Source organism: Gossypium arboreum, chromosome 4 (assembly GCF_025698485.1).
Source record: "Gossypium arboreum isolate Shixiya-1 chromosome 4, ASM2569848v2, whole genome shotgun sequence".
Lineage (NCBI taxonomy): Eukaryota > Viridiplantae > Streptophyta > Magnoliopsida > Malvales > Malvaceae > Gossypium > Gossypium arboreum.
This window is the reverse complement of record NC_069073.1, coordinates 114,795,170-114,821,953: the sequence shown is the minus strand read 5'-3', so window position 1 is coordinate 114,821,953 and position 26,784 is coordinate 114,795,170. Positions and strand designations below refer to the sequence as shown.

The window sequence follows — 26,784 nt, the reverse complement described above, 5'->3', positions numbered from 1 at the left end:
TAATTTGAGTCAAATTTGGCATGCATGACCTATATCAATAAAGCAAGAAATATAAAAGTTACAAAAAGGTGTAAAACCACTTTAGATTTGCACCGATGTAAATAGATTTCTCTTATAATATTATATAAAATTTGAAACCTATGATTTGTAAAAGAGAATATAATAGGTAAAAACAAAGGGGAGTACTTGCTTGGCAAACTAAAACTATGGTTAAAATGATACTTGGAACTATGGCCACAGTTTTAATCACAAAACAAAAAGTGCAAAATCAATAAAAAGAACACTGAGATTGTTTATGCGGTTCGACATCAGTCTACGTCTATAGGGTCTTGCCCGGAGTAATAGTCTACTATCTTTTTCACTATACAACCAATGATTTAAGTCCCAACACTAGTCTAACATTCACCAATTTAGCGACCTCACCATTGTACAAAAACTAGATCACTATCCCTCTAAACTTTCCTCCCGAAATCTTAGTTTTGCAACTCAAGAGACTCACTTGATTGCTTACAGAAATAATGCACACACATGTTCCTAACTTGAACATATTTGTGCTCTATCCGAAGTCTCGGTTACCTTTAACCTAGGCAAAACTTAATTTTATATACTACTTAAGTTGTGTTTACATAAGAATTACAATCTAATCACTTCTCTATAAAGAAGGCTAAAGATCAGCATAATTGCATGAAATAATACTTCCATAAGAGTTTTGGTTTAATCCAATGTCTTCAAATATAAAAAGTGTTTACTTGTTCCGCAATAGTAACCGCTATTAATTCGCAAGAAGTCAATCTTCAAGTCTTCAATTTCAACTCAATTTGTCTTTATATTTTGAGCTTTGCTCGTCCAATTATCTTTAAGATAAATAGCACAAACTTTAAAATAGACAAGTAGAGCAATGTAATAATGTTTGAAATAATGTTTGAAATTATGGTCAGTATGTCAATCATAGAAACAAGTTTACCTCACAATGTGGCAACAATATTGACTGGGATTAAATTTAAAAAAAAAATAGGGGATGTGTGTGCAATAATTGGATGTAAGAAATAGAAACGTGAAAACATAAAAAAGGATAATAATAATAATAAAGCACCTTACGTGGGCTTTATTGCAGTGTCTTATTATAAAAACCGACTCCACCTGTATACAATATGTTTGTACTCACACAAACACAAAAAGAGAGAGAAGAAGAAGATGGAGACGATGAAAGGGGAAGTGGTACTGAACATCCCGTCGGAGAAAGCTTGGGAAATGTACAGAAACAATGAAATCCTTAGCAAAATCAACCCTGATTTGCTTTCTGCCGCTGAATACATTCAAGGTGATGGTGCCCCTGGCAGCTTGAGGCTTTTCAAGCTTGGTCCTGGTTCGTAGCCCTTCTTTTACTTACTTACACACGTCTCTCTTACCTTTTAATTTACTTGAATTTATCGAGCAAAAGGGATTTAAATAGTGGTCCTGACATGATTTATCATCATATATATTACTTTTTTCATTTTTTTTATCATATTATTTACCTCAATTGATTGCGATGTTGATGGTGGTTTTTTTAGATTAATTTTGGGATGATTGTTTAGTTTTGATTAAGACTCCATCTGATTAATTATTTAGTACCACTAGTTTTAGCATTTTCTATGATCCGAACCCAAATAGAAGGGTCGGGTCGTATAATTGACTGTGAGGCCTATATTATAATATTGTTGTAGATTAATATGGAGATGTGGACTATAATGTTTCTATCATAAAAGCTTTAGATGCTAGATCATTTTTAAATTATGGGATTGGTCTTAAAAGTTTGTGAGTGAATTCATGTTCCAAAATCTTTAAGATCATCATCCTACACGACGCGATCATAGTAAACGATTGAAAACAGTTACAAGAAAAAAAAGTGAGTCAAAAGTCTTTGTAAAATACATGTTTTTTGCATTACAAGTCAAGTCATAATTACATGCAGCTATAAGGAATTATGTGAACGAATCCGTGGAGAAGATAGAAAAGGTGGAAACGGGAAGGTCGGTGACATATGAAGTGATAGGAGGGGATTTGAAGGAGATGTATGATCCTTACAGAGTCACTTTCTCATTCATTCCTATTGAAGGAAATAACAACGTTAACAAATGCATTGCTGAATGGAAGGCTGAGTTCAAGGTGTCCGCACCGGCCACTCCGCCACCTGAAAAGGCTAAGGATGCTGCTCTCCGGTTCCTCAAGTCCTTTGATAACTTTCAGCAAAGCTACTAGCAGATCATACATGCACGTCATATCATTGTCTATATATTGTGTTCACTATAATTATTATGACTCTTTTGGAATGAAATTAGACGTGAAACTGTATTCCATATTAAATAAATTGAAAAGAAAAACGTGTGGTTTGTTTGTAATCTCAAATCATATATGTTTTTTTTACACAATATTTAGAATTATCTATAGCCCCTCTTCAACCTATAAATAGGAAGATAATGCGTTTTATCGCAGTCGAATCCTTGTCCTCCTGCATTGACAATAATATCCATATCAATCGAGCTTAAAACTCAATTGACTGTAATGAAATTTTAATCGGTTTAGAATAATAATATATTAAATCAAATAAAAAGAATTAATTAATCAAATTTAATATAAAGTGTGATGGGTAGATCGCACATATAGACTTCACCCTCACAATCTCGTCATGCAGTAACAACAAACACCAAGATCTAGTCAATGCCAATACTTGTCAGGCTCCATGAACATATGTATAATTAGCACGTAGTGCTCTTTTAGTTTACCACGTCAAGAACAGGCGTTGGGGGGAGGGGTTTACAAAAATAAGATAAAAAATAAAATAATACTTAAATAATACAATCAAAAAAGTATGTACCAAAATAGTACATCCCAGGGTGGTGCCGCCTATGGCAGTGGCATGACTACCCTGGGTCTGACATTTTCTGACTTTTTCTATTAAAAAAAGTAAGAAACAAAAAAAAAACAAAAATCTAGAAAAAAAAAAGGTGGAGGATGTGCTAGAGGCAGCACCGGTCACGCCTTCCTCATAGGCGGTACTAGTGCTGCTGCCATGGAAGAAGAAGAATAAGAAGAGAAAAAGAAGAGGGCGGCGAGAAAGGAAAGAAAGAAAGAAAAAAAGAAAGAAGAGAGAGGGAAAAAAAGAGAAAAATAAGAAAAAATAAATAAATAGAAAGGAAAGTTTAGGATTTCGGGAAAAATAATTAAACCCTCGTTTTAATTGCTATAATTATTATTTCTTTTCCTTTTTGGGTTTTAAAAGAATAATTAAAGTGTTAAAATATAATTTTTTTATTATAAAATTTAATTTATTATTATTGTTGATTTAATTGGAATTTTAAGTTTTAATTTTTAATTTTATTTTTATAAGGTATTATTTGGTTAAAAAGAATTATTAAGGTATGCTTGTATTTATTTTACATTTTATTGATTTATAATTTATAATTTGATTTATAATTTATTTGCCAAGAAAATATTTTCCGGAAAATGATTTCGAAAAATGATTTACTTTTCGAAATGATTTACTTTTCTAGTGTTTGGATGAATTTGTGTAAAATATTTTCTATTGTTTGGCGCTTTTCTTGAAAATGTTTTCCGTAAAAGTTGTTTTTACATATATTAATAAATTTATATTTTAAATTGTTTTTAATAAATTTATACTTTAAATTGTTTTTACATATATTGCAATGATTTATTTATAAATAAATAAATCAAATTAAATATATAATAATACTCAATTATTAAGCTAGAATATTAACCGTCATAAATTGAAAACAACCAAAGTCAAATAAATTATTTGTAATTGTGTTATAAAAAATAAAAACAAGGATTGAATAATTATAAATTAGCTTCCAAACCACATTTAATACTATAAATTAATAACATTATCCAAATGCATAATTAGTAGCACACTACATAATAACAACAATATTGTCCAAGTGTATAATTAAAAGGAAAGGATGAAGCCTCGCCTCTAAAAGCAGATCATGAGGATGGAGCTTTCTCTTTCAGGATTCTTTAACTGCATTCAACAAGAATGGCATTAACTTCGGTTAGAGACAATGATGCTGTGTCCACATCAAGATGCTTTCCTTAGAAAAATCCAAGGTCGCCTGCAAACATCTGTGACCACACCCCACTTTCGCAAATCATGAGTTGCAAACAGTGAAAGGGTAGAAAAATAAACCAATGTCACCAACTAATCCTTAGCACTTTGAAAGAAAGCCAATGATGGAGTGAAATTGGTCCATACCGTTACAACAATACACCCAAAGACATGATCCCATATTTTCTCTCAATACCCTTTGTGAGGAAAACGCAGATATATGGCTCCATCTCCTCCAGACAGGCACCATATTTTGCCCGATCATCAATTCTAACCGGCAGTGCTTTAGCACCAAGTTTCATTAACATCTCAACATTTTTAGTGCATTATTCATGTGCTGGTCTATATGTGTCTGTGTGTGTGTAGAGAGAGAGGGGGGAGTATGTATGACCTAATTTTCAAGGTGTTTCGAACGGTGATTTGAGATCACTAAATCCGACAAATGAGTAGGAAATATTATTAATTTAGTGAGTATAAGTTAAATGTGAAGTTAGGAAAAATTTAGAAATAGTGAAATGTACTAAAATATATATATATATATATATTAAAATAATTAAAATTGAAAACAGGTATCGAGACCTCGAGAATTTTAAATCGAGCCATAAATATTTTATAAATATTTATGGAGTGTTAAAAGTTAGTATTAAAGTTTCACAAGAAATTTTAAAGTACTGATAGCTAATTGAACAAAAAGGACTAAATTGTATCAAATGCAAAATTGTGGGAAATGATTAAATAGCTTAAATGATAAAAGAAAGAGGGTTTAAAAGGCAAATAGACCCAAGGTCTATTTGGGCTGGACGGCAAGAGCATGAAATCACCAAGAAAATAAGGGGAATTAAGGGCAAAATTGGAAAATTGCAAAATTTACTTAATAAAGCGAGGACTAAAGTGGAATTATCTAGATTTCTCTGTATTTTTCTGCATTCTCATCAGTAAAAACACCATGGAAGAGTTCCCTTAAGCTGGTTTTTCATATTTTTACTGCAAGTAAGTTCAATTCTTGATTATTTCTTGAATTTTTTGTGTTTTTGTGACTTTTACAACTAGGTCCATTTGTTGAATTCATTAGTTCTTGATTCTATGAAAGAAATTGAAAGTTTCTATGAATATGTGCTGGAAGTATATGATGATTTGACATAGAATTAGAGCTTTAAATTGTTTATATGCTGATTTTATTGAAAGAATTGAATAGAAAGTGAATGTTTGGGACCTAAATTGTAAAAGAGTTTGAAGTTAGAGTTTTATGTGGAAATTCTGAATTTCAATAGTTATGAAATAACTTATAATGTCTATGAAAAGTATTAATTGAAAAAACTAGTTTAATTGAGGGTTGATTAAGTAAGGACTGAATTGTATGAATCAGAAATTTGGGGCAAAATGAAAATCAACATTTTGCACTAAAACAGTTTTGGACAGCAGCAATAGTCTAACTTTGAAAAATCTCCAAAAATTGTATAAAACTAATTAGAGAATGAATAAAATATGAAATTAAAGCTTATTGAGTCTAGTTTCTTATAGAAGAAACGGTGTAAGCAATGGAATTGTAAATCATGAGATATAATAAGTTTTGTGAGACAATGTCAGAATGATTTCGGGTTCTCCTGTTCTGACTTTGGAAAATCATCAAAAATTGGAGAAAAATAATTAAGGGATTAAATGTATATGTTTAAAATTATTAAAGAGTTTATTTTCAATAGAAATAAGCGGGAACATCATCCGAATCTCGTACGTTGAGATAATTAATTCTTAGTGAAGAATGGTCGGAACTGTCAGACAAAGAGAACAGGGGCAATTTTAAAGAATAAACTGTACTTATTGGCTAAACCAAAAATTCTGAAAATTTTATGGTAATAAGATAAGTAAGTCTAATTTTAAGGAAAATTATCGGATCTTAATTTTTAGTTCTGTAGCTTAAGATATAAATAATTTAGTGACTATGACGCAAATGGACAGTTTTGAATATACATAAGTAAATAGTGAAATTATTGATAATGTTACTTGTTGCATGTTATATAAATTAAGGATGTGGAATGGAGAGGAGGAGGAGGAAAATATGTATGAATATTCAGCTAGCATGGCTAATTTGTATGTTTTAGGCTCATGGACTAAATTGAATAAAAGTAAAATTTTATGGGCAATTTTGTAAAAAAAATGTTAGAAATGACCAATTTGCATGAAATGGATTATTTTATTATTTAAATTACAAAATTGAATAAAATTATTAATTTAGCTCAAGATCGGGAAAAACATATTTTAAGGATTAAATTGAAATGTGTTAAAATTATGAAAAATTCGACATTTTATAGAATTCATAGGTTGTTATCAATTTGTGTGAGAATAACGACTGGAAATAAGGATTAAATTGCAATAATTTTATTTTATTTTAATCTAAAGATGAAATCGTCATTAATTAAAAGTTTAGGGGTAAAATGATAATTTTGTTTAGAGCATTAGTTGAATGTATTATAACATGAAATAAATGAAAACGACGATCAAATTTCTTTATAAAGATCCGAATGACTTGAACGTGGAAAAGAAAAGATATCGGATTAATGAAATATCTGATAAATGAATCGGTAACACCGGTAATGCTCCGTAACTTTATTCCGGTGACGGATTCGGGTTAGGGGCGTTACAGAGTACTTGGGCAATCAAACTAGATAAATCATGCATGGAGTGTGCTGCTTCATATGACTCAAAGAATGATGCTTCTTCAGGATTTTCAACAGCACTTACTTGCACCTAGAACCCATAAAATTGTACAAGTTGCAAATACCTACTCAGATTAATAGTAATAAATTATAATAAATTATAAAATCATTATAACCTTCACTGCTGAAGAACCATCAAGTGGCTGCATATAAGTTCCACCACCAACTTCAGCAAAGAAAAGGCAGCCAACTTCTTTTACACCAAATTGTAAAGAAATCCATTCATAACATATATCAAAACCAAGACAGACTTGTGGTTTATCTTGCATGAAGTACTGTTTAGGTCGCCCTTTTTCTAGCTCTCCAATCAATCCTTCTATACTAAATAACAGAAGATTGGAAGCAAATCTAAACATCTCCCTGCAGCAATCATGGCTGAGTTAAAGACCGAAAATAAAAGTTACTACCTCATGTTGGATAAGGCATATCGTAAACAACAAGCACTCAGCGAACATGAATCATTATTATAGCAGACACCAACTTATTTATGACTAAAATAAAATTGCTTGTGTTAAATATAAAGTTTCTGATCTCACCCTTTAGTACCATCTATAGGATCTAAAACCCAATGTCAACCTTGGCAACCACCTTCAGATATGCCACTGTCAATGGCCCTGAGAACGTCTTCTGTGGATAAAGTAACATTGTATGATCCATCACTAGTTAAAGAATCGTTCACAAGTTTTGTAATGTGCTCTACTATTTCCTGGGCACCATCTTTGCGAAGATCTTTAGAATCCTAAAGAGAAACCAAACATTATTTAGAAGGAAATAAGGATTCTATGATGTTAAAAAGAAAGATGGCTGATGGATGCTGCTGAAACTATTATTCACAAGTATAGAGATTCACCTCCTCGGCAACTAATAAGAATTCAGCATGAAGTTCCTGCTGCAGCACAAAACTAACCACTGCTTGTGAGCCTGATGAAAATTTTAGAATATAAAAATGTCAAGGCAACATGTTAGTAATCAGTTTAGGACTCTTTTCTGCCACCCTTTAGTTGAAAGATGACGAGACCAAGAACAACATATATTATTTAAAGCAGAAACTTTTAGGGATAAACAATGTAAAAGTAAAAGACAAAAGAGCATTGCATCCAATAGAAACTTTTGCTCAATGCAGGAAGGAAAACATCATTCAACTTTGTAAATTCCCTAGTATAACAAATTGTGAAAAGAAGGAAAAACTAAATTCCTAATAACATGCTAGCAAGAAGGAAGAAGCAAGTAAATCATCAGGGTAAAAAAAATGGGAACCCATTTCAAATCCAAGATGCATATTTCTTAAAGGGGATTAAAAGACTGGTAATGTTGGGTGAAAGAACCAAAGAGGAAGCAGCAGTTTAGAAACAAACCATAATCAGCTACTGTTACAAGAGTTTTATCAGTTTTGGATTGAACATCTGATTGCAGCAAAGCCTTTTGTACATTCTGCAGATTAAAACAAACACCCAAAACCCAAATTCAGCTTCTATATATATACACAGCTTGACACAATGAAATATATCACAGACCAAACCAATGATAAAATCATCTGTATATTTTCCTTTTGAAATTACAGAACAATAATGCCTTCATTAATCTAAATTGCAACATTGATGCATATGACATGCCAAACCGAATAAATTGACTAAATAACAGATTTTCCAGTTGCGTGATATTAGTGTCAATAAATCATGGGATGGTTTTCACAATGTAACATTCTTACATCCATTCATTCAATAAAACATGATAGAACATAAGTAAATTTGTTTGCTCCTGACACAATCTCAATAGAAAACAAAATGAAGCCAACATTGGTCCCTTAAAAAGATCCACAATCTTCAAATACAACATGGACAAAATCATGAGATAAACAAATGATAAAATGCTCAGTACAAAAACATGCAACTTGTTTAATTTTTCTAATGCGAACAGTGCAGATAAGCTACCACTTTGTTAGCTTACAATTATCCAGCATATAATTGATGGTAATTTATATCCATTAAAAGAGAACCTAATAACGAAATGAGCAATGAAACCAACCAAATCCCTAAAAGGAAAATCCCCAAAAAATTGATAACATTATTAACACTGTTCAAATTAGATTAAAAAGGGCATTAAGCTGATAATCATAATTGAAACAAAAAATTATCTTATAATGCAACATTAAAAAGAAAAGTTGAAACTAGAAAAAGAGAAATAGATCAAGAAAAGGGGAAAAAAAACACAATGATGACCTGATAAAAGACTTGCCATTGAGATGATTTTCCTCACGAGAAGGCTTTTTGTCAGGATCAACGTGAAGCTTTGTAGCATAAAGGCCTTCGTTTCCACCATGGAAGAAGAAAGAACTAGAACGGCGAAAAAAGCTTTGGTTTTGATATTCATGGATAGAAGCACCCACTTGGTTTATGGCAAAGCAGCTGGAATATATTAATACTACAAATGTGAGTTTCTGAAAATACCCATTTCCAATCAGATCATTAGATAAACAAATGAATTCTCTATTGTTGCTCATCAAAAACCATCGTTAATGAAGTATGGTAATTGTCAACGAAAAGCCTAATAGAAGAAGTAAGAGGAAAGTACCTGGATAGAGAAAAAGGAAGATGAAGAACTGCGCAAGGGGGAAAGACTTGAGAGTTGGAAAATGTCTTACGGAAAAAAAATCTGTAAGACATTTTCCCTAAAAGCATAGGCATTTTACCCGTGATTTTGAAAACATTTTCTCCATGGAAAATGTTTTCAGTCAAACAAACATCAGAAAATCACGAAAATATTTTTTGGAAAATAATTTTTTAAAAAATAATTTCTGAAAAATGATTTATTTTTTTGGTATTTGGATGAATCTATGTAAAATATTTTCTATTGTTTGACAAATTTCCTGAAAATATTTTCCTGAAAAGCTATTTTAATAAAATTTATATATTTAAGAATTTATTTTCTTTTCCTTATTTGATTGAGTTTACTTTATATATATATATATATATATATATATATATATATATATAATAAATTTATATTTTAAATTATTTTTATATGTATTGTAATGATTTATTTATAAATAAATAAATCATTTTAAATATATAATAATACTCAATTATTAAATTAGAATATTAACCGTCATAAATTGAAAACAACCAAAGTCAAATAAATTATTTGTAATTGTGTTATAAAAAATAAAAATAAGGATTAAATAATTATAAATTAGCTTCCAAACCACAATTAATACTAGAAATTAATAATATTATCCAAATACATAATTAGTATTACACCACATGATAACAACAACATTATCCAAGTGCATAACTAATATTACACCATATGATAACTAATATTACACCACATGATAACAACAATATTGTCCAAGTGCATAACTAATATTACACCACATTAAAAGTATCAATATCTTCAACCTTGAGAAAATTTTTGAAGCCAAATTTTTCTATGCTTCTTACTTTTAACTAAAAAAGCTTTTGCCTCAGATTCATGACTCACTAAATAATCAAACACAGAACAAAGGAAGTCATCATCAAATCCTTCTACCTCCATTGACATCACTTCTTCGTAAAGATGTGGTGTCTTATCCGCAGTAAATTGTTCCAAAGCATTAGCAATTTTGCCAAGTTGTTCACCCACAAATTTAATTTGTTCATTATTGACACTTTCTTGAGCCTTTTTTCTTTTACATTTGGATGTGCCAGATGAAGATACATTTGTTCTTACCTCTTCAGTCGCTTCATTCTCGCAGTCTATAGGCACTGAATCTATGTTATCATCATCCAAATCTATGTCAGCAAATGTTCTGGCAAAACTCCCTGTTGCCATATCTTTGCCAACAACCAAAGCCATTTCATCATAATGATCAATGCTTTTATTCAAAAATAGCTCATACTTCTTGTGCGCCTGTTAGATATTATACAAAATTAGAATAACAAGTAAAAATAATTGAAATATACTACCATATATATACATATATTACCATTACTGCTGCATCATATGTCGCTCTATCACATGTGATCATTTTCATGTTATCATCCCATCCAAAACCACTTTCACCCCAAATTGTGCATATAATCTGCCACTGTTTTTTTACAGTCCTCAAATGATTTTCCACATGTTTTGCATCGCATTGGACTTGAAATTTTTCAGAAATAGCTTCGACAACTCGATTAATAGAAACTGCTTTGAAAGTATTAGAAGGCTTATTTCCTTTCTGGGCCTCATCTGCTAAAATTTCAAGAAAAAGATGTTCTATCGGTTTTGTCCACCTGAATCGCTTGGAGGTCCCTTCTTTGTTGCCCTTACCCATTCTACATTAATAATTGTCATTGTCAATCATTTCAATATCCAACAAGCTTAAAACATAATAAACTCAATATCTAACAAGCTTGAAACATAATCAATATCTAACAAAATCAAGACATAATAATTTCAGAATCCAACAAATATAATAAACTAAAATTTTAGAATCCAACATTAACAAAAAAAAAAAACAACTTTAATACTAAAACATACATAACATAGAAACAACAAACCTAAGCCCTAAACCTACCTAATATTTCTAGCCATATAATCAGTCCACATAGTTTGTGCAATTTCATCTCTCTTAACAGACCATTCTCTTGCTTCTTCTCTTTCTTCTCGCTCCGTAAGAGTTGATATTATCAAATCAGACTCAGGCTCCTCGTATAATCCTTGATTAAGTAAATCACTAGGATCAACTCCCATAATATGATTATGAATGATGCAACAAGCCAAAACTATATCTACTTGAGTTTGAAAATTCCAAAATGGTTCAGCATCTAATACACGAAACAGTTTCTTCAAAATCCCGAAAACACGTTCAATAGTGATTCGTAATGATGAATGACGAAGATTAAAGAGTTCCTTTGCATTTTCAGGCCCCTGAGCACTAAACTCTTTTAAGTGATATCGAACACCACGATATGGGGTAATAAATCCATTACGGATGCCATATCCAGCATCAGCAAGATAATATTTACCTACAATTTGACAAAACATAATTATTAGTAATAAATTATGAGCTTACTAGAACTATTTGGTATTTAATGTTGTATAATTCTTACCTTCCGAAATTCTTAATCCTCTTGGGCGTGAAAGTGCATCACTTAAAATACGAGAATCATGTGCACTACCTTTCCAACCAGCTAGAACATAGGAAAATTTCAAATCAAATGTAATGGCAGCCAATACATTTTGTGTCGTCCCCCTTTTACGACTACGAAATCTTCCTTGAATGTTAAGTGGAACGGATGCACGAACATGAGTTCCATATAATGCTCCAATACAATCTTTAAAATAAGGATAAAACATTGGATTGTTTCTGATTTCACTAGGAATTGACTCATCAGGTAATCAAATAACTAGCTTATACAATTTCAAAATAGCTCTCAATACAACCCTAAAATAACGGTGAATTGTCTCAGTTGATCTATAATATCTAGATCCTATCACTCGAAACCTTACATTATGACCAGTTATATGTAAAAATATAACCACTTGCTCCCTAATATTCACCGATTTAGTTGATTGTAACAAATTATTTCTACTAAGAATATCACACAAATTAAAAAATACAATCGGTCTCATCCTTATCACATCAATACAATGCTGGTCACCACTATATAAAATACTATTAATATAATTTTCTCTTTCATAATCTCTATTCACATGAGGGTGAGAAGTAATTTCCTTCCTAGTTTTTAATTTTTTAATCCAGAGAGCCCCAAAAGCTAAAACTGAAGCCACGACTCCGACAATTGCATGATATTGATTACGATCCATCTACACAATACCACATAAATATTTGATCACTACAAAAAATACGTAAACTTTTCATAAGATCACATATATGACTAAAATTACCATGACTAAAATGCATACATATATATATAAAGCTTCTCAAGTAATGACTAAAGTTACCATGACTAAAGTTACACTTATACATTTCTTTTAAGGTTGAGTCTTCTTCTTCTTCTTCTTCTTCTTTTTTTATAATCAAAATTTGCGGCGCTTATCAAGTAGTCGTCTTTGCTCCAATGATAAATCTTTTGCTGGAGCGAAAAACTACTTTCCTTGCACAAATCAAACTAACATTTCTTTATACTTTATCCAATCTAAAATCTAAAAATATATAATAAACTTAAAAGTCCTAAAATATACTAAAAACTAATTTATAAAATAAAGTGAAATTCTAAAATCCTACTAAAATAAAAAATAAATAACTTTGATATGAATGCTCCTCCAAAAGAAGCTCTTCCCACTTCGCAAGGCATTATTTTTGCTTAATTAAATTTTTTAGGATTTGACCTTTGGCTATTGTCTTCTTTTGTTGCAGTGTATTATCTCAACTTCTCATTTCACATAACGTGTTTCTCAATTTCTTTTTCATTTTTATCCATTTCTCTTCGAGCTTTCATCTTTTCTTGCTTTTGAAAATAAATCTTTTTTATCAAGACTTCAACTTTTATTAACTTTTGAGCTTTCACAAGTCGTTTCTTTTTTCCTTCACCAAGAACAAAATGATAAAAGTTCATGAGATTAATTAATTTTTGTAGTCACTAAAGAGTAAAAGAAAACCCAACTTTGAGTAAGGTCAAAGAAATCATTCAGCAACAAAACTCCAATTTTGAAGTAGATACATAGTCAAAATCAAGAAAACAAAGTAAGCTATTATTTTCAAGAATAAAATGTTTTAAATGATAACTAAGATAAGACGCATAAAATTGAAGAAAATTTATTGGATTTAACCCAAAGAAAACAAAAGCAGAGTAATAGTAGTTTTCAACATAAAGACAATGAGAGAAGACCAAGAAACAGTGCAGAAGAAAGAATTAAGCACGTTATTGGATGATTCTGTCATATTTGGCATCTTTATTAATGAGTCAAGTAAGAACACTTAGCATTACAACTCTCTTCTAATTTCGAATCATGATATTTGCACATCAGATTTTCAAATCTGTTTTATAAGAAGAATTCAAATTTGCTTTTAATATTTCCAGTTGGTGGCAAACAAACGGAGCCAAAATAATGCCACACAAATATTTGATCACTACAAAAAATATACAAATTGAAAACGTGCAATGCCTCTCCAATCATTCAATTCGCACAAATAATTGTGCAAAGTAAATAAGAATCAAAGTGCAAACATACAATTAATCATATAGTGATAAGATTAAGATAAGAGAATAGAATAAAGATTTTGTTGATAGGCAAGATCTAGCTTTTGTGGAGTATGACCAAAGACATGAAAGACACAGGAATCAACAAAGGACAATATGTTAATCAAAGGCGACCAAATGAATACTTTGGTCACATGTTTATGCTGGATGTTAAGAAGGAAATCGGCAACCAAACCGACCAGATTAAGCTACAAATGCATTGACCCATAATTTTTTATCGTTCAACCAATACTTTGGTGCTCATGTTGCCACCACACACAAAATGAATATCTATTTTGGGTCTTAAGCGTAAGATTTTATTGACGAGTGTAAGACATTTTACATTGTTGGACAAGAACCTATCAATTCCTTACTTTCATGGACCGTCTTGTTGTTAGCAATCCACAGATTGGCAAGAAAAGTAAGAGAAGAAGTGATTGAATTGTTCGATCACCAAAACCCGCATCCAATGATAATTTAATTTTTATGTTTATTATAAAATAAAATAAACATTAGTTCTAAAATTATAAAGCCAAACAGAAACAACAAAGCGAGAAACTGAGACTCATATTATATGAATGAAGGAATGTTTGAAACAGAACATGCAATACAAATAGATATACATATTATACTTGTTATGGAAGGGTTTCAATTTTATTTATTAATTCTACCTTCTCAATAGCAATGGTCTAACCAATTCATCCTTGTGATTTCATGGACATTAAAAGATGACACAATACAAATAAATATACATATTATATGAATAAATGCTGAGCTTCAGGTTCCGTCTTCTTTTCTTGATGTCCTAGTTATCATTGATAATGTTAAACTACAGATTTTATACCATTGTTCATGTAGGATTAAAAGAGAAGTTTAAAGATACTTGAGTGTATACATCAAGAAAGAATCTACTCATTCTGTTTTTTAGTCATGCTAAATATATACACATATATATATATATATATTCTTGTGATGTGACTTCTATTGAAAAATTTAAGTTACTGTTAGGCAATTTAAGTTACTTGGTATGCTGTGTTTCTCTTAACTTCTTTAAGTCTTTCACCATAAGAATTAAGGTTTGTTTTATTCTTATGATTCATCTACCATACAGTTCATTTTAAGGTGCCTACTCTGATTAAATTCAAGATCCTATGAGCAGAGTTGTTTCCTCTTCTTTTGTGACTATATTAAAATTCTCAAAAAAAAGATTTATTTGCAGGAAAAGTACGAGAAGGCTTTGGCTTCTAATGCTGAAATGCAGAAGAGGGTGGTTATGGAGAATCAATGTTGCAGGCAACCTTGCAATATGAATCTGGCCAAGCTAAACCACAAACTTCACAGTGAGAAATATTTTAAGCAGCTTTCTTTTCTAACATTCACTGGTTTACATAAGAAAAAGACAATTCTAAATATCCCAACTCATATCTCCATTTTTATAGTTTCCTTGTATTCAAATATTTTTATGAATTTTTCAATTAGCTTGATGTTGATGAAGAAAACCATGAAGCAACGTAAAATGCAAAGATCATATTTACTTTGATCCAGCTATTTAAAAAAACTTGAATTTAGTCTACATAACAATGGTGTTAGAATTGTTCTTCCATTATACATTAGTTTAGTCAACTTGAATTTGATATGGCAGGGAATACATAATGTTGAGAAGCCTACAGATGGTAAATCCAACCAAAGTGCAACGGAGGAAGAAACTAACACCGAAGACAGAGAGAAGAGCTCTAGTTAGGAATAGTCCTAGTGCCATTGTTATCCTTTAATTTTGTATTGGTCTTCCATTTTTCCTTGAAAAAAAATGATCTAGAAATGACTGAAAAAAAACCTTTCTCTACTGCTTGCAGAGACTTGTTAAGGTTTGGGCAGACATTTCCAAAAACAACAAGCACAAGAATCAAGCACATTTGCAAACAAAACGTGGCACCAGATTACATTTTCATTGCCCTGAATCAATAGAATTTCCCAAACTCAAAAAAAATAAAAAATAAAGAAACAAAGAAAGGCATAAAATTTCAGGCATGAAATCAGTTAAAATTTGGACAAGTAAAGAACAAGAAGAAAAAAAATAGCTTTTTAAAAGAAGATGCCATACCTTGCAAAGAGGAATGAGATCCTGAGACAGAGAGAAAGATAGGAAACGAAACAGCAACGTGTAAAATTTGCCTGAGAAGAGAAGATATGTGACGGAAATTGGGAAGAGGAAGTTGAAAAAATATTATAAGAAGTTGAAGAATGGAAGAAGAAGACTTACCTGGATAAAGAACGAGAGATGGAAAATGTCTTACAGAAATGAAATCGGTAAGACATTTTCCCCAAATTGAAGGTTATTTTACCCGTGTTTGTAAAACATTTTACAAATGTAAAATGTTTTCATGCTTCCAAACACCGTAAAAGCAGGAAAACAATTTACGGAAGACATTTTCCTTGCTTCCAAACGGACCCTTAATGTTTATTGAAGTAAAAAAACATATTTATGTTATGTATAAAGAATGTTTTATTTTTATGTAATTTATTTGCTATGTGTGTTTAGGTTGATTAGATATATTTTTATGTAATTTAAATTATTTGGCATGTTATAATTATTTGTTGTAATTAATCATTACAAATTGGTTACTTATCTTGTACAATTAACTCGCAAAATATTACACTATACTAAATTATGAGTTAAAAATTATATCAACTTTTAAAATAACATAAAAAATTTATACCGACTTTTAAAATAACAATACACACAATTATACATATAATATTTCTATTGAATAAACTAAGAGAAAATAAAAATAAATATTACAAATTTATAAACTTAAATATTTATATATACAAATAATATAGAAATATAAAAAAGAGAGAGGAAGGAAAGAGAAAATAAATTTAAATATTACAAAATAAGGAAAATAAATAAATAGAAAGGAAAGTTGAGGTTTAATATTACAAGTTTATAAACTTAAATATTTACAGAGAATAATATTTCTATATTATTTGTAAATTTGAAATATTTTATAATAATATTTCTTTATTATTTGTATATACAAATTAAATTTATAACAAAAAAGTTACCTTTTAAAAACTTTAATTATTCTTCCCTAAATCCTAAACTTTCCTTTCCATTTATTTTTTTCCTTATTTTTCTCTTTTCTTCTCTTTCTTCTTTCTTTCTTTCTTTCTTTCCTTTCCGGCCGCCCTCTTCTTCTTCTCTTCTTCTTCTTCTTCTTCCATGGCAGCAGCACCGGTGCCGCCTATAGGGAGGCGTGACCGGTGCCGCCTATAGGGAAGGCGTGACCGGTGCCGCCTCTGGCACGCCCTCCACCCTTTTTTTTTCAAATTTTTGTTTTTTTTTTCGTTTTTACTTTTTTAACAGAAAATGTCAGACCCAGAGTGGTCACGCCATTGCCATAGGCAGCACCATCCTGGGATGTACCATTTTGATACATACTTTTTTTGTTGTATTATTTAAGTATTATTTTATTTTTTTATCTTATTTTTGTAAAAAAACTCGGCGTTGGGCCTTGTCTTGCATGTTTCACACATCCCTATCCCATTATTGCCTGCCTAGAAATTATTGTCTTCCAAATGATCGATCATGATAAGATTTGCGCCATACATGTGTCAAAGCCTCAAGTTTGAGAGAGGGTCACCTTCACCTATCCCTCTGCAAACCTACTTCAATCAAATGCATCCCAACCTCTCATGACTCCCCGCACATCATTATGTGAACTGTCACTTAACCTGCAATCTACTTTTGTTGAAATTTGGACAAAATCGCACAATAGATAGAGAAAATTAGAATTCAAATTTTATATTAGTTATGATTCAACTGTTGAAGAGAGACTAAAATCAACTATTAGCTAAACACCATCGATAAGATAAAATGATATTTTTGGATATAATTTGAAGAAAAAGGATAAAGTTAATTCGATATGAATCCATCCCAAACAAAAGTTAACTGCGCCTCCATTCTTTGCTTCAAATCACAAAGATTGGTTGTCTTACAATTGTAGTGATTACATAGTAACCTAATCTAATCTCAGTGTTTCTCTTTATTCCATTTGACTGACTTTATCTTTTTAGAGGTGAGTGGGTAGAATAAAGGTCTCACTTGAGGGGTAATTATTATTAATAATAAATTTCCTTTCTCATCACGTTTTCATTTTATATAAAATATTACTAATAACTGATAAGAGGAAGTGGGTATCTTTCATTACCATTCATTGTGCCTTCATTGCTACTTCTTCTTTATTAAACAAAGAGGGAATGGTATAAAAAGCTTCTTCCATTTTGTAAAGTAAACCAATCGTGGAATGGGGTATAAATTAATTCATGAAAGAAAACCAGAAAGGTGTTGTGTTTGTTGTTAACATCAACAATCTAAAATCAAAGTCAAATTGGAATTTATTTATGAAAAGACGCAGGAATTTAACTCTTAATGCGAAACCACATAAAGCACTTCATAAACATGTATTTCTTTATTCATCCAACTTAGGGATGAAGTTTAGAATTTGGTGTTGGAGTACAAATAAATTTTAGTTTTTTAAGCTAAAAGATATTGTATTAAATTAAATCAATAATTTTTGGAAGGGTTAAAAAATTTAATTTATCTGTTTATAATTAAAAGGGATTAGAAGTGAAATTATTAAAGTATATATATATATATATATATATATATTTTTTTTTTTGATAGCAATAATTTAACAAGTGTTTGAATATAATGGTAATATACATTACATTCTTAAGGGAAGAATGTAAGTATAAACTTTGGAGATGATGTTGTCGAGAGAGACAGCTACAATCCTAGAACATAAACAGTGAAACAGACATGTAAACAAACATGTAAAAATCAAAAGCGGAACAGTTATAATAATTGTTTGATTAGTTTATTGTATAAAATTACTATTTTTACCCTCATATATAACTATTAAAAAGTTGAAAATATGTTATAAGAAAAACTCAGTTTTACCTATTATCCCTTAATTGTATTTTGTAAACCTAAATTTGAGATTGAAAATATTAAAATAATTTTAGATAATTATTTTATTTTTAAAAATAAAAAATAAGTAAAACACCAAATTGAGCGGAATGAGATGTACATAAAAAATGGAATAAAGTGACTGCATATAGGAGTGTTCAATCGGTTAACCGACCCAAAATAATATTAATCGAATTAACCGACCCTTCAAAATTTTTAATCGTTAACCGAACCAAAATTTAATTCAAAAAAATTAACCGAACCGAAATTTTTTCGGTTAATTCGGTCGGTTAACCGAATTAACCGAAATTATATGTTTTTTAATTTTTTGTTAAAATAAGTATAAAATTAACCGAATTAACCAAGTTACTCGAATTATCCGAATTAACCGAATTATTTGTATAAAATTATATGTTTTTTATTTTTAGTTTTAAATTTTTATTTTTATTTTTATTTTTATTTATTAAATTATTTGTAATTTTTATGATTGGGTTGGGTAATTAGGTTGGGTTGGGTTGGGTTGGGTACTTGGGTTAATATATATTAGATTGGGTATTTGGGTTTATGTTGGATTGGGTTTGAGTGAATAGTGGGCTATTTATATATTATAATTTTCTTTATTAATTTTTTCGGTTAAACTGAAAAAATTTGGTTAACTGACCGATTTTGAACCGAATTAACCGTTAACCGAAAACTCAAAAAATTATTAACCGATTTCCGACCAAATTAATTCGGTTAACCGACCAATTAACCGAATTCGATCAGTTAACTGAATTTTTTCAGTTTTACCCGAATTTTGCATACCCCTAACTGCAGAGGTGAATTTGGCATCATTCTTCACTACCATCTCTAATTAAACCTGTATTTTCTTCAGTTAAATTTAAGTATTTGATGCCTTTTAAAATACCAAATTTAGCCCATCATTAAATCGAAGGGCCCATGAGTACACGAAATAAAACAAAAAAAATGGGGGGTAAATCTGGCATGATGGATTAAGCAGCAAAAATTAAACAATCCGATGTAAATCATTATGTAAAAGAAAACGTTCAAAGGCAAAAAAAAAAAAAAACAGTACGTAGAAGGTATCCAATACAAAATATTTAGATATAATAGAATCTTAAACTCATACACGTATGTAACTTTTAAATTACTACTTAAATATAATTTATAAAATTAATCTAAAAATCTCAAAATTATAATAAACACTCTTAATCAATACACTAAATACTTTGATTCATTATGTTTTATGTATAACAAGAAATGTAATCTAAAGTAATGAACATATAAAAAGATTATAACCTTTTGAGAGTTGAGGTATGATGGTGGATGTCAAATTGGTATATATCAATACATATCGATGAAATCAACTGTCGAAACCATTTTTTTTTCGTTTTTTTTTTAATTTAAAAATGATGGATCAACTTTTTGGAAAGCAAAAATGGAGTCGCCACCAATCTTTTCTTGTTTAGGTGTGATCGGATCACCTAGAAATTTGGGTTGTTTTAATAAAACATTTTGATTTACTAAAACAATGATTTTGGTCTACGAAAATATGAGAAAATAGGCTCGGAAGTCGGTTACGTATGAGGAAGGATTAACACCCTCATTACGCCCAAAATTGGTACCAAATCGATTAAATATTGTCTTTTTGTCTAAAATTAAAAATGTTTTTGAAATGTGGTTCTTGTTAATAACATTTGAATAACCCGAGTCCTTTGCCAAAAATCTTCTTGTTTAGACGTTCGAAAATTTATAATTGAAAATAACAAAAGGATGCCCAACTATTTGGTCCAACGAAAAATCGATACCCAGCTCAGTAGGGCACGATTCCTCGAATTTCCAAATATTGACCATTGCCTCACCTTGGAAGATATGAGTGAAATTCCGAAGAGACATTCGATTATTTTGAACAAACGGGAGATTGCAACCCAACACAATAGGGCACTATTCCCCGAATTGCCAAACATCGAACATTTCTTTCATTTTAAAGAGTTTTTAGAAAACGTGAGTGAAATTCCAAAGGGATCTTCGATTGTTTTGAACAAATGAAAAAGCGCAACCCAGCACGATAGGACACAACATTTCAAATCCTCGATACAAGATCATTTTATAATTTCCAAAACTCATGCTTTTGAAATTTCAAAAGGATATTTAGTTATTTAGGTTAAACAAGAAAAATTGAAACCTAGTAAGTCAGGATACTATTTTCTTGAATTTCCTAAATTTGAAATATTGCCTTATTTTTAATTTGAAAAAAAAACATGGACGAAATCTCGAGAGAATATTTATTTGGTCAAACAGAAAATCGAAACCTAACACGTTAGGGCACAATTTCTCGAATTACCAAACACGAAATATTACCTCGCTTTGAATTTTTATTTTTTTTAAAAGGGGATGATTATGGAAACAAACTTGCAACGTATTTATTCGATTCATTTGAAGCAAAGAAAATGAAATGAATAATTTCAGGCAAATAGGTTGATTTCAAGCAAATAGGTTGGCAATCTCAATCATAATATAATACATAGGGATGCAAAACAAAGTAACAAATATGGAAAACATATATCAATAATATATTATACAATTTTTTTGAAAAGTACAAACACTAAAATTGAAACATGCCCAATGATAATAATCTTACCACATACATATTTAACGTTTCTAACTAATGGTTAAATAAAATCTATTTTAAGAAAAATATTTTAAAAGGTAATAAAAATGTTAAAATAAATAAACTTGGAATGAACAATTTAAAAGTAGCTAAATTATATATATATACATAAGCAGATAATACATGCAAAAAATTTACAATAGATCGTAAAATAAATAAAAATACATAAAGTATATAAAGTTCAACATATAAATAAGCTTCAAAATAAGTATTATAAGAGGAAATTTAAAGTTAGTGTTATGCAAAATAATTTAAAACCAAGATTCAAAAATGTATATATGTATATAATATATATTATGTGCATAGCAATAGTAATGTGTACCTATATAAAATTTTAGAACGAATAATGTACATATTAACAAGTTGTAATATAGATGAATTATATAAATGCAACCATGTAAGAATATACAAAAGAATATAAGAATGACATACTATATAATATAAATCAATAATTATACAAAATAATTTGAAACAAGATTTACTTACCAATAATTAACAAGATACATAAAGCATAAAACTTAATATAAACATTGTATATAAAAAAATAGTAATATAGGCAAGTGTCTGAAATAAACAAAGTATAATTTAAAATTGGGGAATAAATAGTACACATAAATAGATTTAAAGGGAAAAATATAAACATGTTTGCAAGGGAATTCAAATAAGTAATTCAATTAAATTATGTATATATATATATATAAAATAAAGAAAATAAAATAAAATAACAAAAATGAAAAATGAACAAAGGGAATACAAGAAATTAAAATCAACTTTTTTTTGCTTTGAATTTTTTATCTCTATGTGAAAATATAATGTTTTTTTTTATCCCTCCTCCCCCTTTACATTTGGCTTTATGATGGCTTTTATAGCCTTGTTACAACATTTTTTATTATTATTTACTATCTTTTCTTTTTACAAGTGGTAGACAAAAGAGGACTAGGGCGGCGCTTAGGGCGGCAAATAGGGTGAAGATGTTAGGTTTTTTTCTTTTTCTTCATTTTTTTATTTTTTTTATTTTTTATTTTGGGTTGTATTTGGACTTGGGTATTTTGGGTTTTAGTTGAGTTTTGGTATTTGGGCTGTGATTTTATTGGGCCCCGGGCAAAATTTGGGTCTTAGAGCTGCCCCTCTTTTGCTCATTGTTGTGTTAACAGGAATAGAGCAAAGACTATAAAAAGACCAATTTTGCCCGGGCTCACCGAGTCTTGAGTTCTTGATCCTTGATCTTCTTTAAATGGCCTCTTGACGGCTTCAATCTGCTTCACTACAACTCAAGAATGCGATATCTGCTATCTTTGATCTGCTCCCCGTCTAATACAGAGACGCCAAATCCGTTATCTTCGATCTACTTTCCGCCGCTAGAGACGCCAAATCTGTTATCTTCGATTTGCTCTCCGCCGCTACAGAGACGCCAAATCTGTTATCTTCGATCTGCTCGCCAAATCTGTTAACTTCGATCTGCTCTCCACCGCTACAGAGACGCCAAATCATCTTCGATCTGCTCTCCGCCGCTACAGAGACTCCAAATATGTTATCTTCGATCTGCTCTCCGCCGCTATAGAGACGCCAAATCTGTTATCTTCGATCTGCTCTCCCCCGCTACACGATCTGCTCTCCGCCGCTACAGAGACGCCAAATCTGCTATCTTCGATCTGCTCTCAGCACTCTGAGAGATCAAATCATTATCTTCGATCCGCTCTCCGCCGCCTGAGACATCAAATCATTATCTTCGATCCGCTTCCGCCGCCACTGAGACGCCAAATCATATCTTCGATCGCTCTCCGCCGCCACAGATATGCCAAATCTGTTATCTTCGATCTGCTCTCCGCCGCTACAGAGACGCCAAATCTGTTATCTTCGATTTGCTCTCCGCCGCTATAGAGATATCAAAGCTGTTATATTCGATCTGCTCTCTGTAGCCTTCAATCTGCTCTCCGCCGCTATAGAGACGCCAAATATGTTATCTTCGATCTGCTCTTCGCCGCTACAAAGATGCTAAATCATCTTCGATCTGCTCTCTGCCGCTACAGAGACGCCAAATCTGTTATCTTCGATATGCTCTCTGCCGCTACAGAGACGCCAAATCATATCTTCGATCCGCTCTCCGCTACAAAGACGCCAAATCATTATCTTCGATCGCTCTCTGCCGCCACAGAGACGCCAAATCATATCTTCGATCGCTCTCCGCCGCTATAGATACGCCAAATCATTATCTTCGATCCGCTCTCCGCCACTACTGAGACGCCAAATCATATCTTCGATCGCTCCGCCGCTTCTGAGATGCCAAATCATCTTCGATCTGCTCTCCGCCACTACAGAGATGCCAAATCTGTTATCTTTGATCTGCTCTCCGCCGCTACAGAGATGCCAAATCTGTTATCTTCGACTTGCTCTCCGCCGCTACAAAGACGCTAAATCTGTTATCTTCGATCTGCTCTCTGTCGCTACAGAGATGCCAAATCTGTTATCTTCGATCTGCTCTCCGCCGCTATAGAGATGCCAAATCTGTTATCTTCGGTCTGCTCTCTACCGCTACAGAGACGCCAAATCATCTTGGATTTCCTTTAATGTAAACACGTGAAAGCCAAATCAGCTATGTCTTCGATCTGCTCCCCGCCTGATACAGAGATGCCAAATCATCTTGGATTTGCTTCAACGTAAACACGTGAAAGCCAAATCAGCTATGTCTTCGATCTGCTCCCCGCCTGATACAGAAATGCCAAATCATCTTGGATATCTTCAGCTTGTTGCCCCACTGCTTAGGGGGTTAAGACTTATGAATTCACCGATTTTACTGCACTGTCCTCTGAGGAACATAATCTGTAAAATAAGTTTCATGTATTCATGTTTATGCCAAATAATTAGGATGCTATGATTGAAATGAATCAAATACTCCTGATTAAATGTGATGCTTTATGTCAAATAATTAGGATGTTATGAAATAAATCAAATGTTCCTAACTAAATGAATGGTTATGAATGTAGAAATGTTATGAGAGTGATTCCTTTTTAAACGCTTAAAGTATCATTGCTCATAGTTCATGCGGGTTCCCTCATTGATGTACTATCGCGTCTTCTTGCTTAGCTGTTATCTCGATGTAAAATTTGAAGAAATAGTCATAATTTGGACTACTCTTTTCCCAATGTTTTCCACTTTTGAGCCTGGTTAGTTCTGACTAGTGGCCCTGTTTCAGGTCCTTGTACTATTTAGAGACTTTCCAGAGTAATATGCGTAACTTCTTTTGTGTGAATATGATAAGTCAAAAAATCATGATTTCAACAAAAAATGCTCGAAAGAGATTATCATAATGGACAAATGGAATTTTATTAAGTAAAATTTGATGTGAATATATAGGATAACAAATCTGATAAGGTGCAAAAAAGGTACCCCAGATATCGCAGCACGAGCTTCACTATTCTAATTTTTCGAAGACTCTTTCGAGCTAAATGTGTGTTCAAGAGATCCCCCGTATTTTGTTGATGCCCCAAAATGTACTGTTCTTCCTCTTTGAGGACAAGACTACCACATGCCCCACATTTAAAAATTTAGCTGCCCGATTTTGGGTTTTTAACTCAAAAACCCCTTTGGTCTCAAAGTGCCCTTTTGCGGGTTTTCACCTTGGCCTTTCTATTTATTTATTTTTTTTTGGTCTCAAAGCGCCCTTTGCGGGTTTTCACCTCGGCCTTTCCTTTTTTAGGTAAAATACTTCTTGACGGCATCCGAATTTACGAGATGGGGCAGGTTTTTACCATCCATCTCGGCTAGAATTAATGCTCCTCCGGATAAAGCTTTCTTCACCACGTAAGGCTCCTCCCAATTAGGCATCCATTTTCCTCGAAAATCTTTCTATATGGGAAGAATCTTTTTCAAAACCAGGTCTCCCTCGTGGAATTCTCTAGAGCGAACCTTTTTGTCATAAGACCGCATCATTCGTTTTTGGTACATTTGACCATGACGGATAGCTCTTAGCCTCTTTTCCTCAATCAAGTTCAATTGATCCTATCGAGACTGGATCCATTCTACTTCGTCCAACTTTAACTCCGACAGCACTCGAAGGGATGGGATATCGACTTCGATTGGCAAAACTGCTTCCATTCCGTAAACTAAAGAGAAAGGCGTTGCCCCAGTTGAGGTTCTGACTGATGTTCGATAAGCAAAGAGGGCAAATGATAACTTCTCATGCCAATCTTTGTAGGTCTCAGTCATCTTCCCCATGATCTTCTTAATGTTTTTATTGACCGCTTCCACTGCCCCATTCATTTTCGGATGATACGGTGACGAATTGTGGTGTTTGATCTTGAATTGACTGTAGACTTCCACATCATACTATTGTTCAAGTTTAAGGCATTGTCAGATATAATCCTCTCCGGCATTCCGTATCGACATATGATCTCCTTTTCAGATATTTGCTCACTGTCGACTTTGTCACGTTGGCATATGAAGTGGCTTCTACCCATTTGGTGAAGTAGTCAATAACTACAAAGATGAACCGATGCCCATTGGAAGCCTTAGGTGATATTGGTCCAATCACGTCCATACCCCACATAGAGAAAGGCCATGGGGAGACCATGACATGCAGCGGTGAAGGAGGCACATGAATTTTGTCTCCGTAGATTTGGCATTTATGACACCTCTTGGCGTAATTGATACAGTCTCCTTCCATAGTGGACCAATAATACCCTAATCTCACAATTTGCCTGGCCATTGTAAAGCCATTAGCGTGTGTCCCGCAGATGCCTTCATGGACTTCTTCTAAGATTCTCTTAGCCTCTACAGCATCTACGCATCTTAATAGCACTTGATCTTTTCTTCTTTTGTATAGGATCTCTCCATCTAAGACGTAGTCGATGGCCAATCTTCTCAGCTTCCTTTTTTCATTCTCGCCTGTCTGGTCCGGGTACTCACGATTCTTCACGTATTGTAATATATTGTGATACCAAGGGTGATCATCTTTTTCCTCATCCTCCTCAATACTGTAACAGTGGTCCGGAGTTTCATAAATGCTCATCCGGATGGGTTTGACATCTTCTTGTTTGTTCACCTTGATCATGGAAGCTAAGGTGGCCAAAGCATCGGCCATCTGATTTTCATCTCGTGGCAGGTAACAGAAGGTAATGTCATTAAACTCTTTGACCAATTCAAGGACCGCTTCGATA

The 26,784-nt window shown here is 31.9% G+C and overlaps 1 protein-coding gene, 1 long non-coding RNA gene and 1 pseudogene across 2 annotated transcripts; 1 reads left to right on the top strand and 2 right to left on the bottom strand.

Moving 5' to 3' along the window:
* Window positions 1-1,126: 1,126 nt before the first annotated feature.
* On the top strand, window positions 1,127-2,388 carry LOC108459667 (major strawberry allergen Fra a 1-E-like). The gene is made up of 2 exons (XM_017759068.2): window positions 1,127-1,366; window positions 1,955-2,388. The coding sequence occupies exons 1-2, from the start codon at window positions 1,195-1,197 to the stop codon at window positions 2,239-2,241; spliced, it is 459 nt and encodes a 152-aa protein (XP_017614557.1). The 5' UTR covers window positions 1,127-1,194; the 3' UTR covers window positions 2,242-2,388.
* A 1,619-nt stretch (window positions 2,389-4,007) lies between these two features.
* Window positions 4,008-10,653, bottom strand: LOC108458490 (SAL1 phosphatase-like; annotated as a pseudogene).
* A 139-nt stretch (window positions 10,654-10,792) lies between these two features.
* LOC128291408 (uncharacterized) lies at window positions 10,793-16,355 on the bottom strand. The gene is made up of 3 exons (XR_008281182.1): window positions 16,246-16,355; window positions 16,087-16,157; window positions 10,793-11,114 (listed from the first exon to the last, which is right to left on the bottom strand). It is a non-coding gene; the product is annotated as an uncharacterized LOC128291408 (long non-coding RNA).
* Window positions 16,356-26,784: the final 10,429 nt, after the last annotated feature.

Excerpts from the sequence above, each read along its gene's own strand:
- LOC108459667 (XM_017759068.2), top strand. The coding sequence starts at position 1,195 with ATGGAGACGATGAAAGGGGAAGTGGTACTGAACATCCCGTCGGAGAAA. Across the intron at positions 1,367-1,954 it reads GCTTTTCAAGCTTGGTCCTG|CTATAAGGAATTATGTGAAC; the intron begins GTTCGTAGCCCT and ends AATTACATGCAG.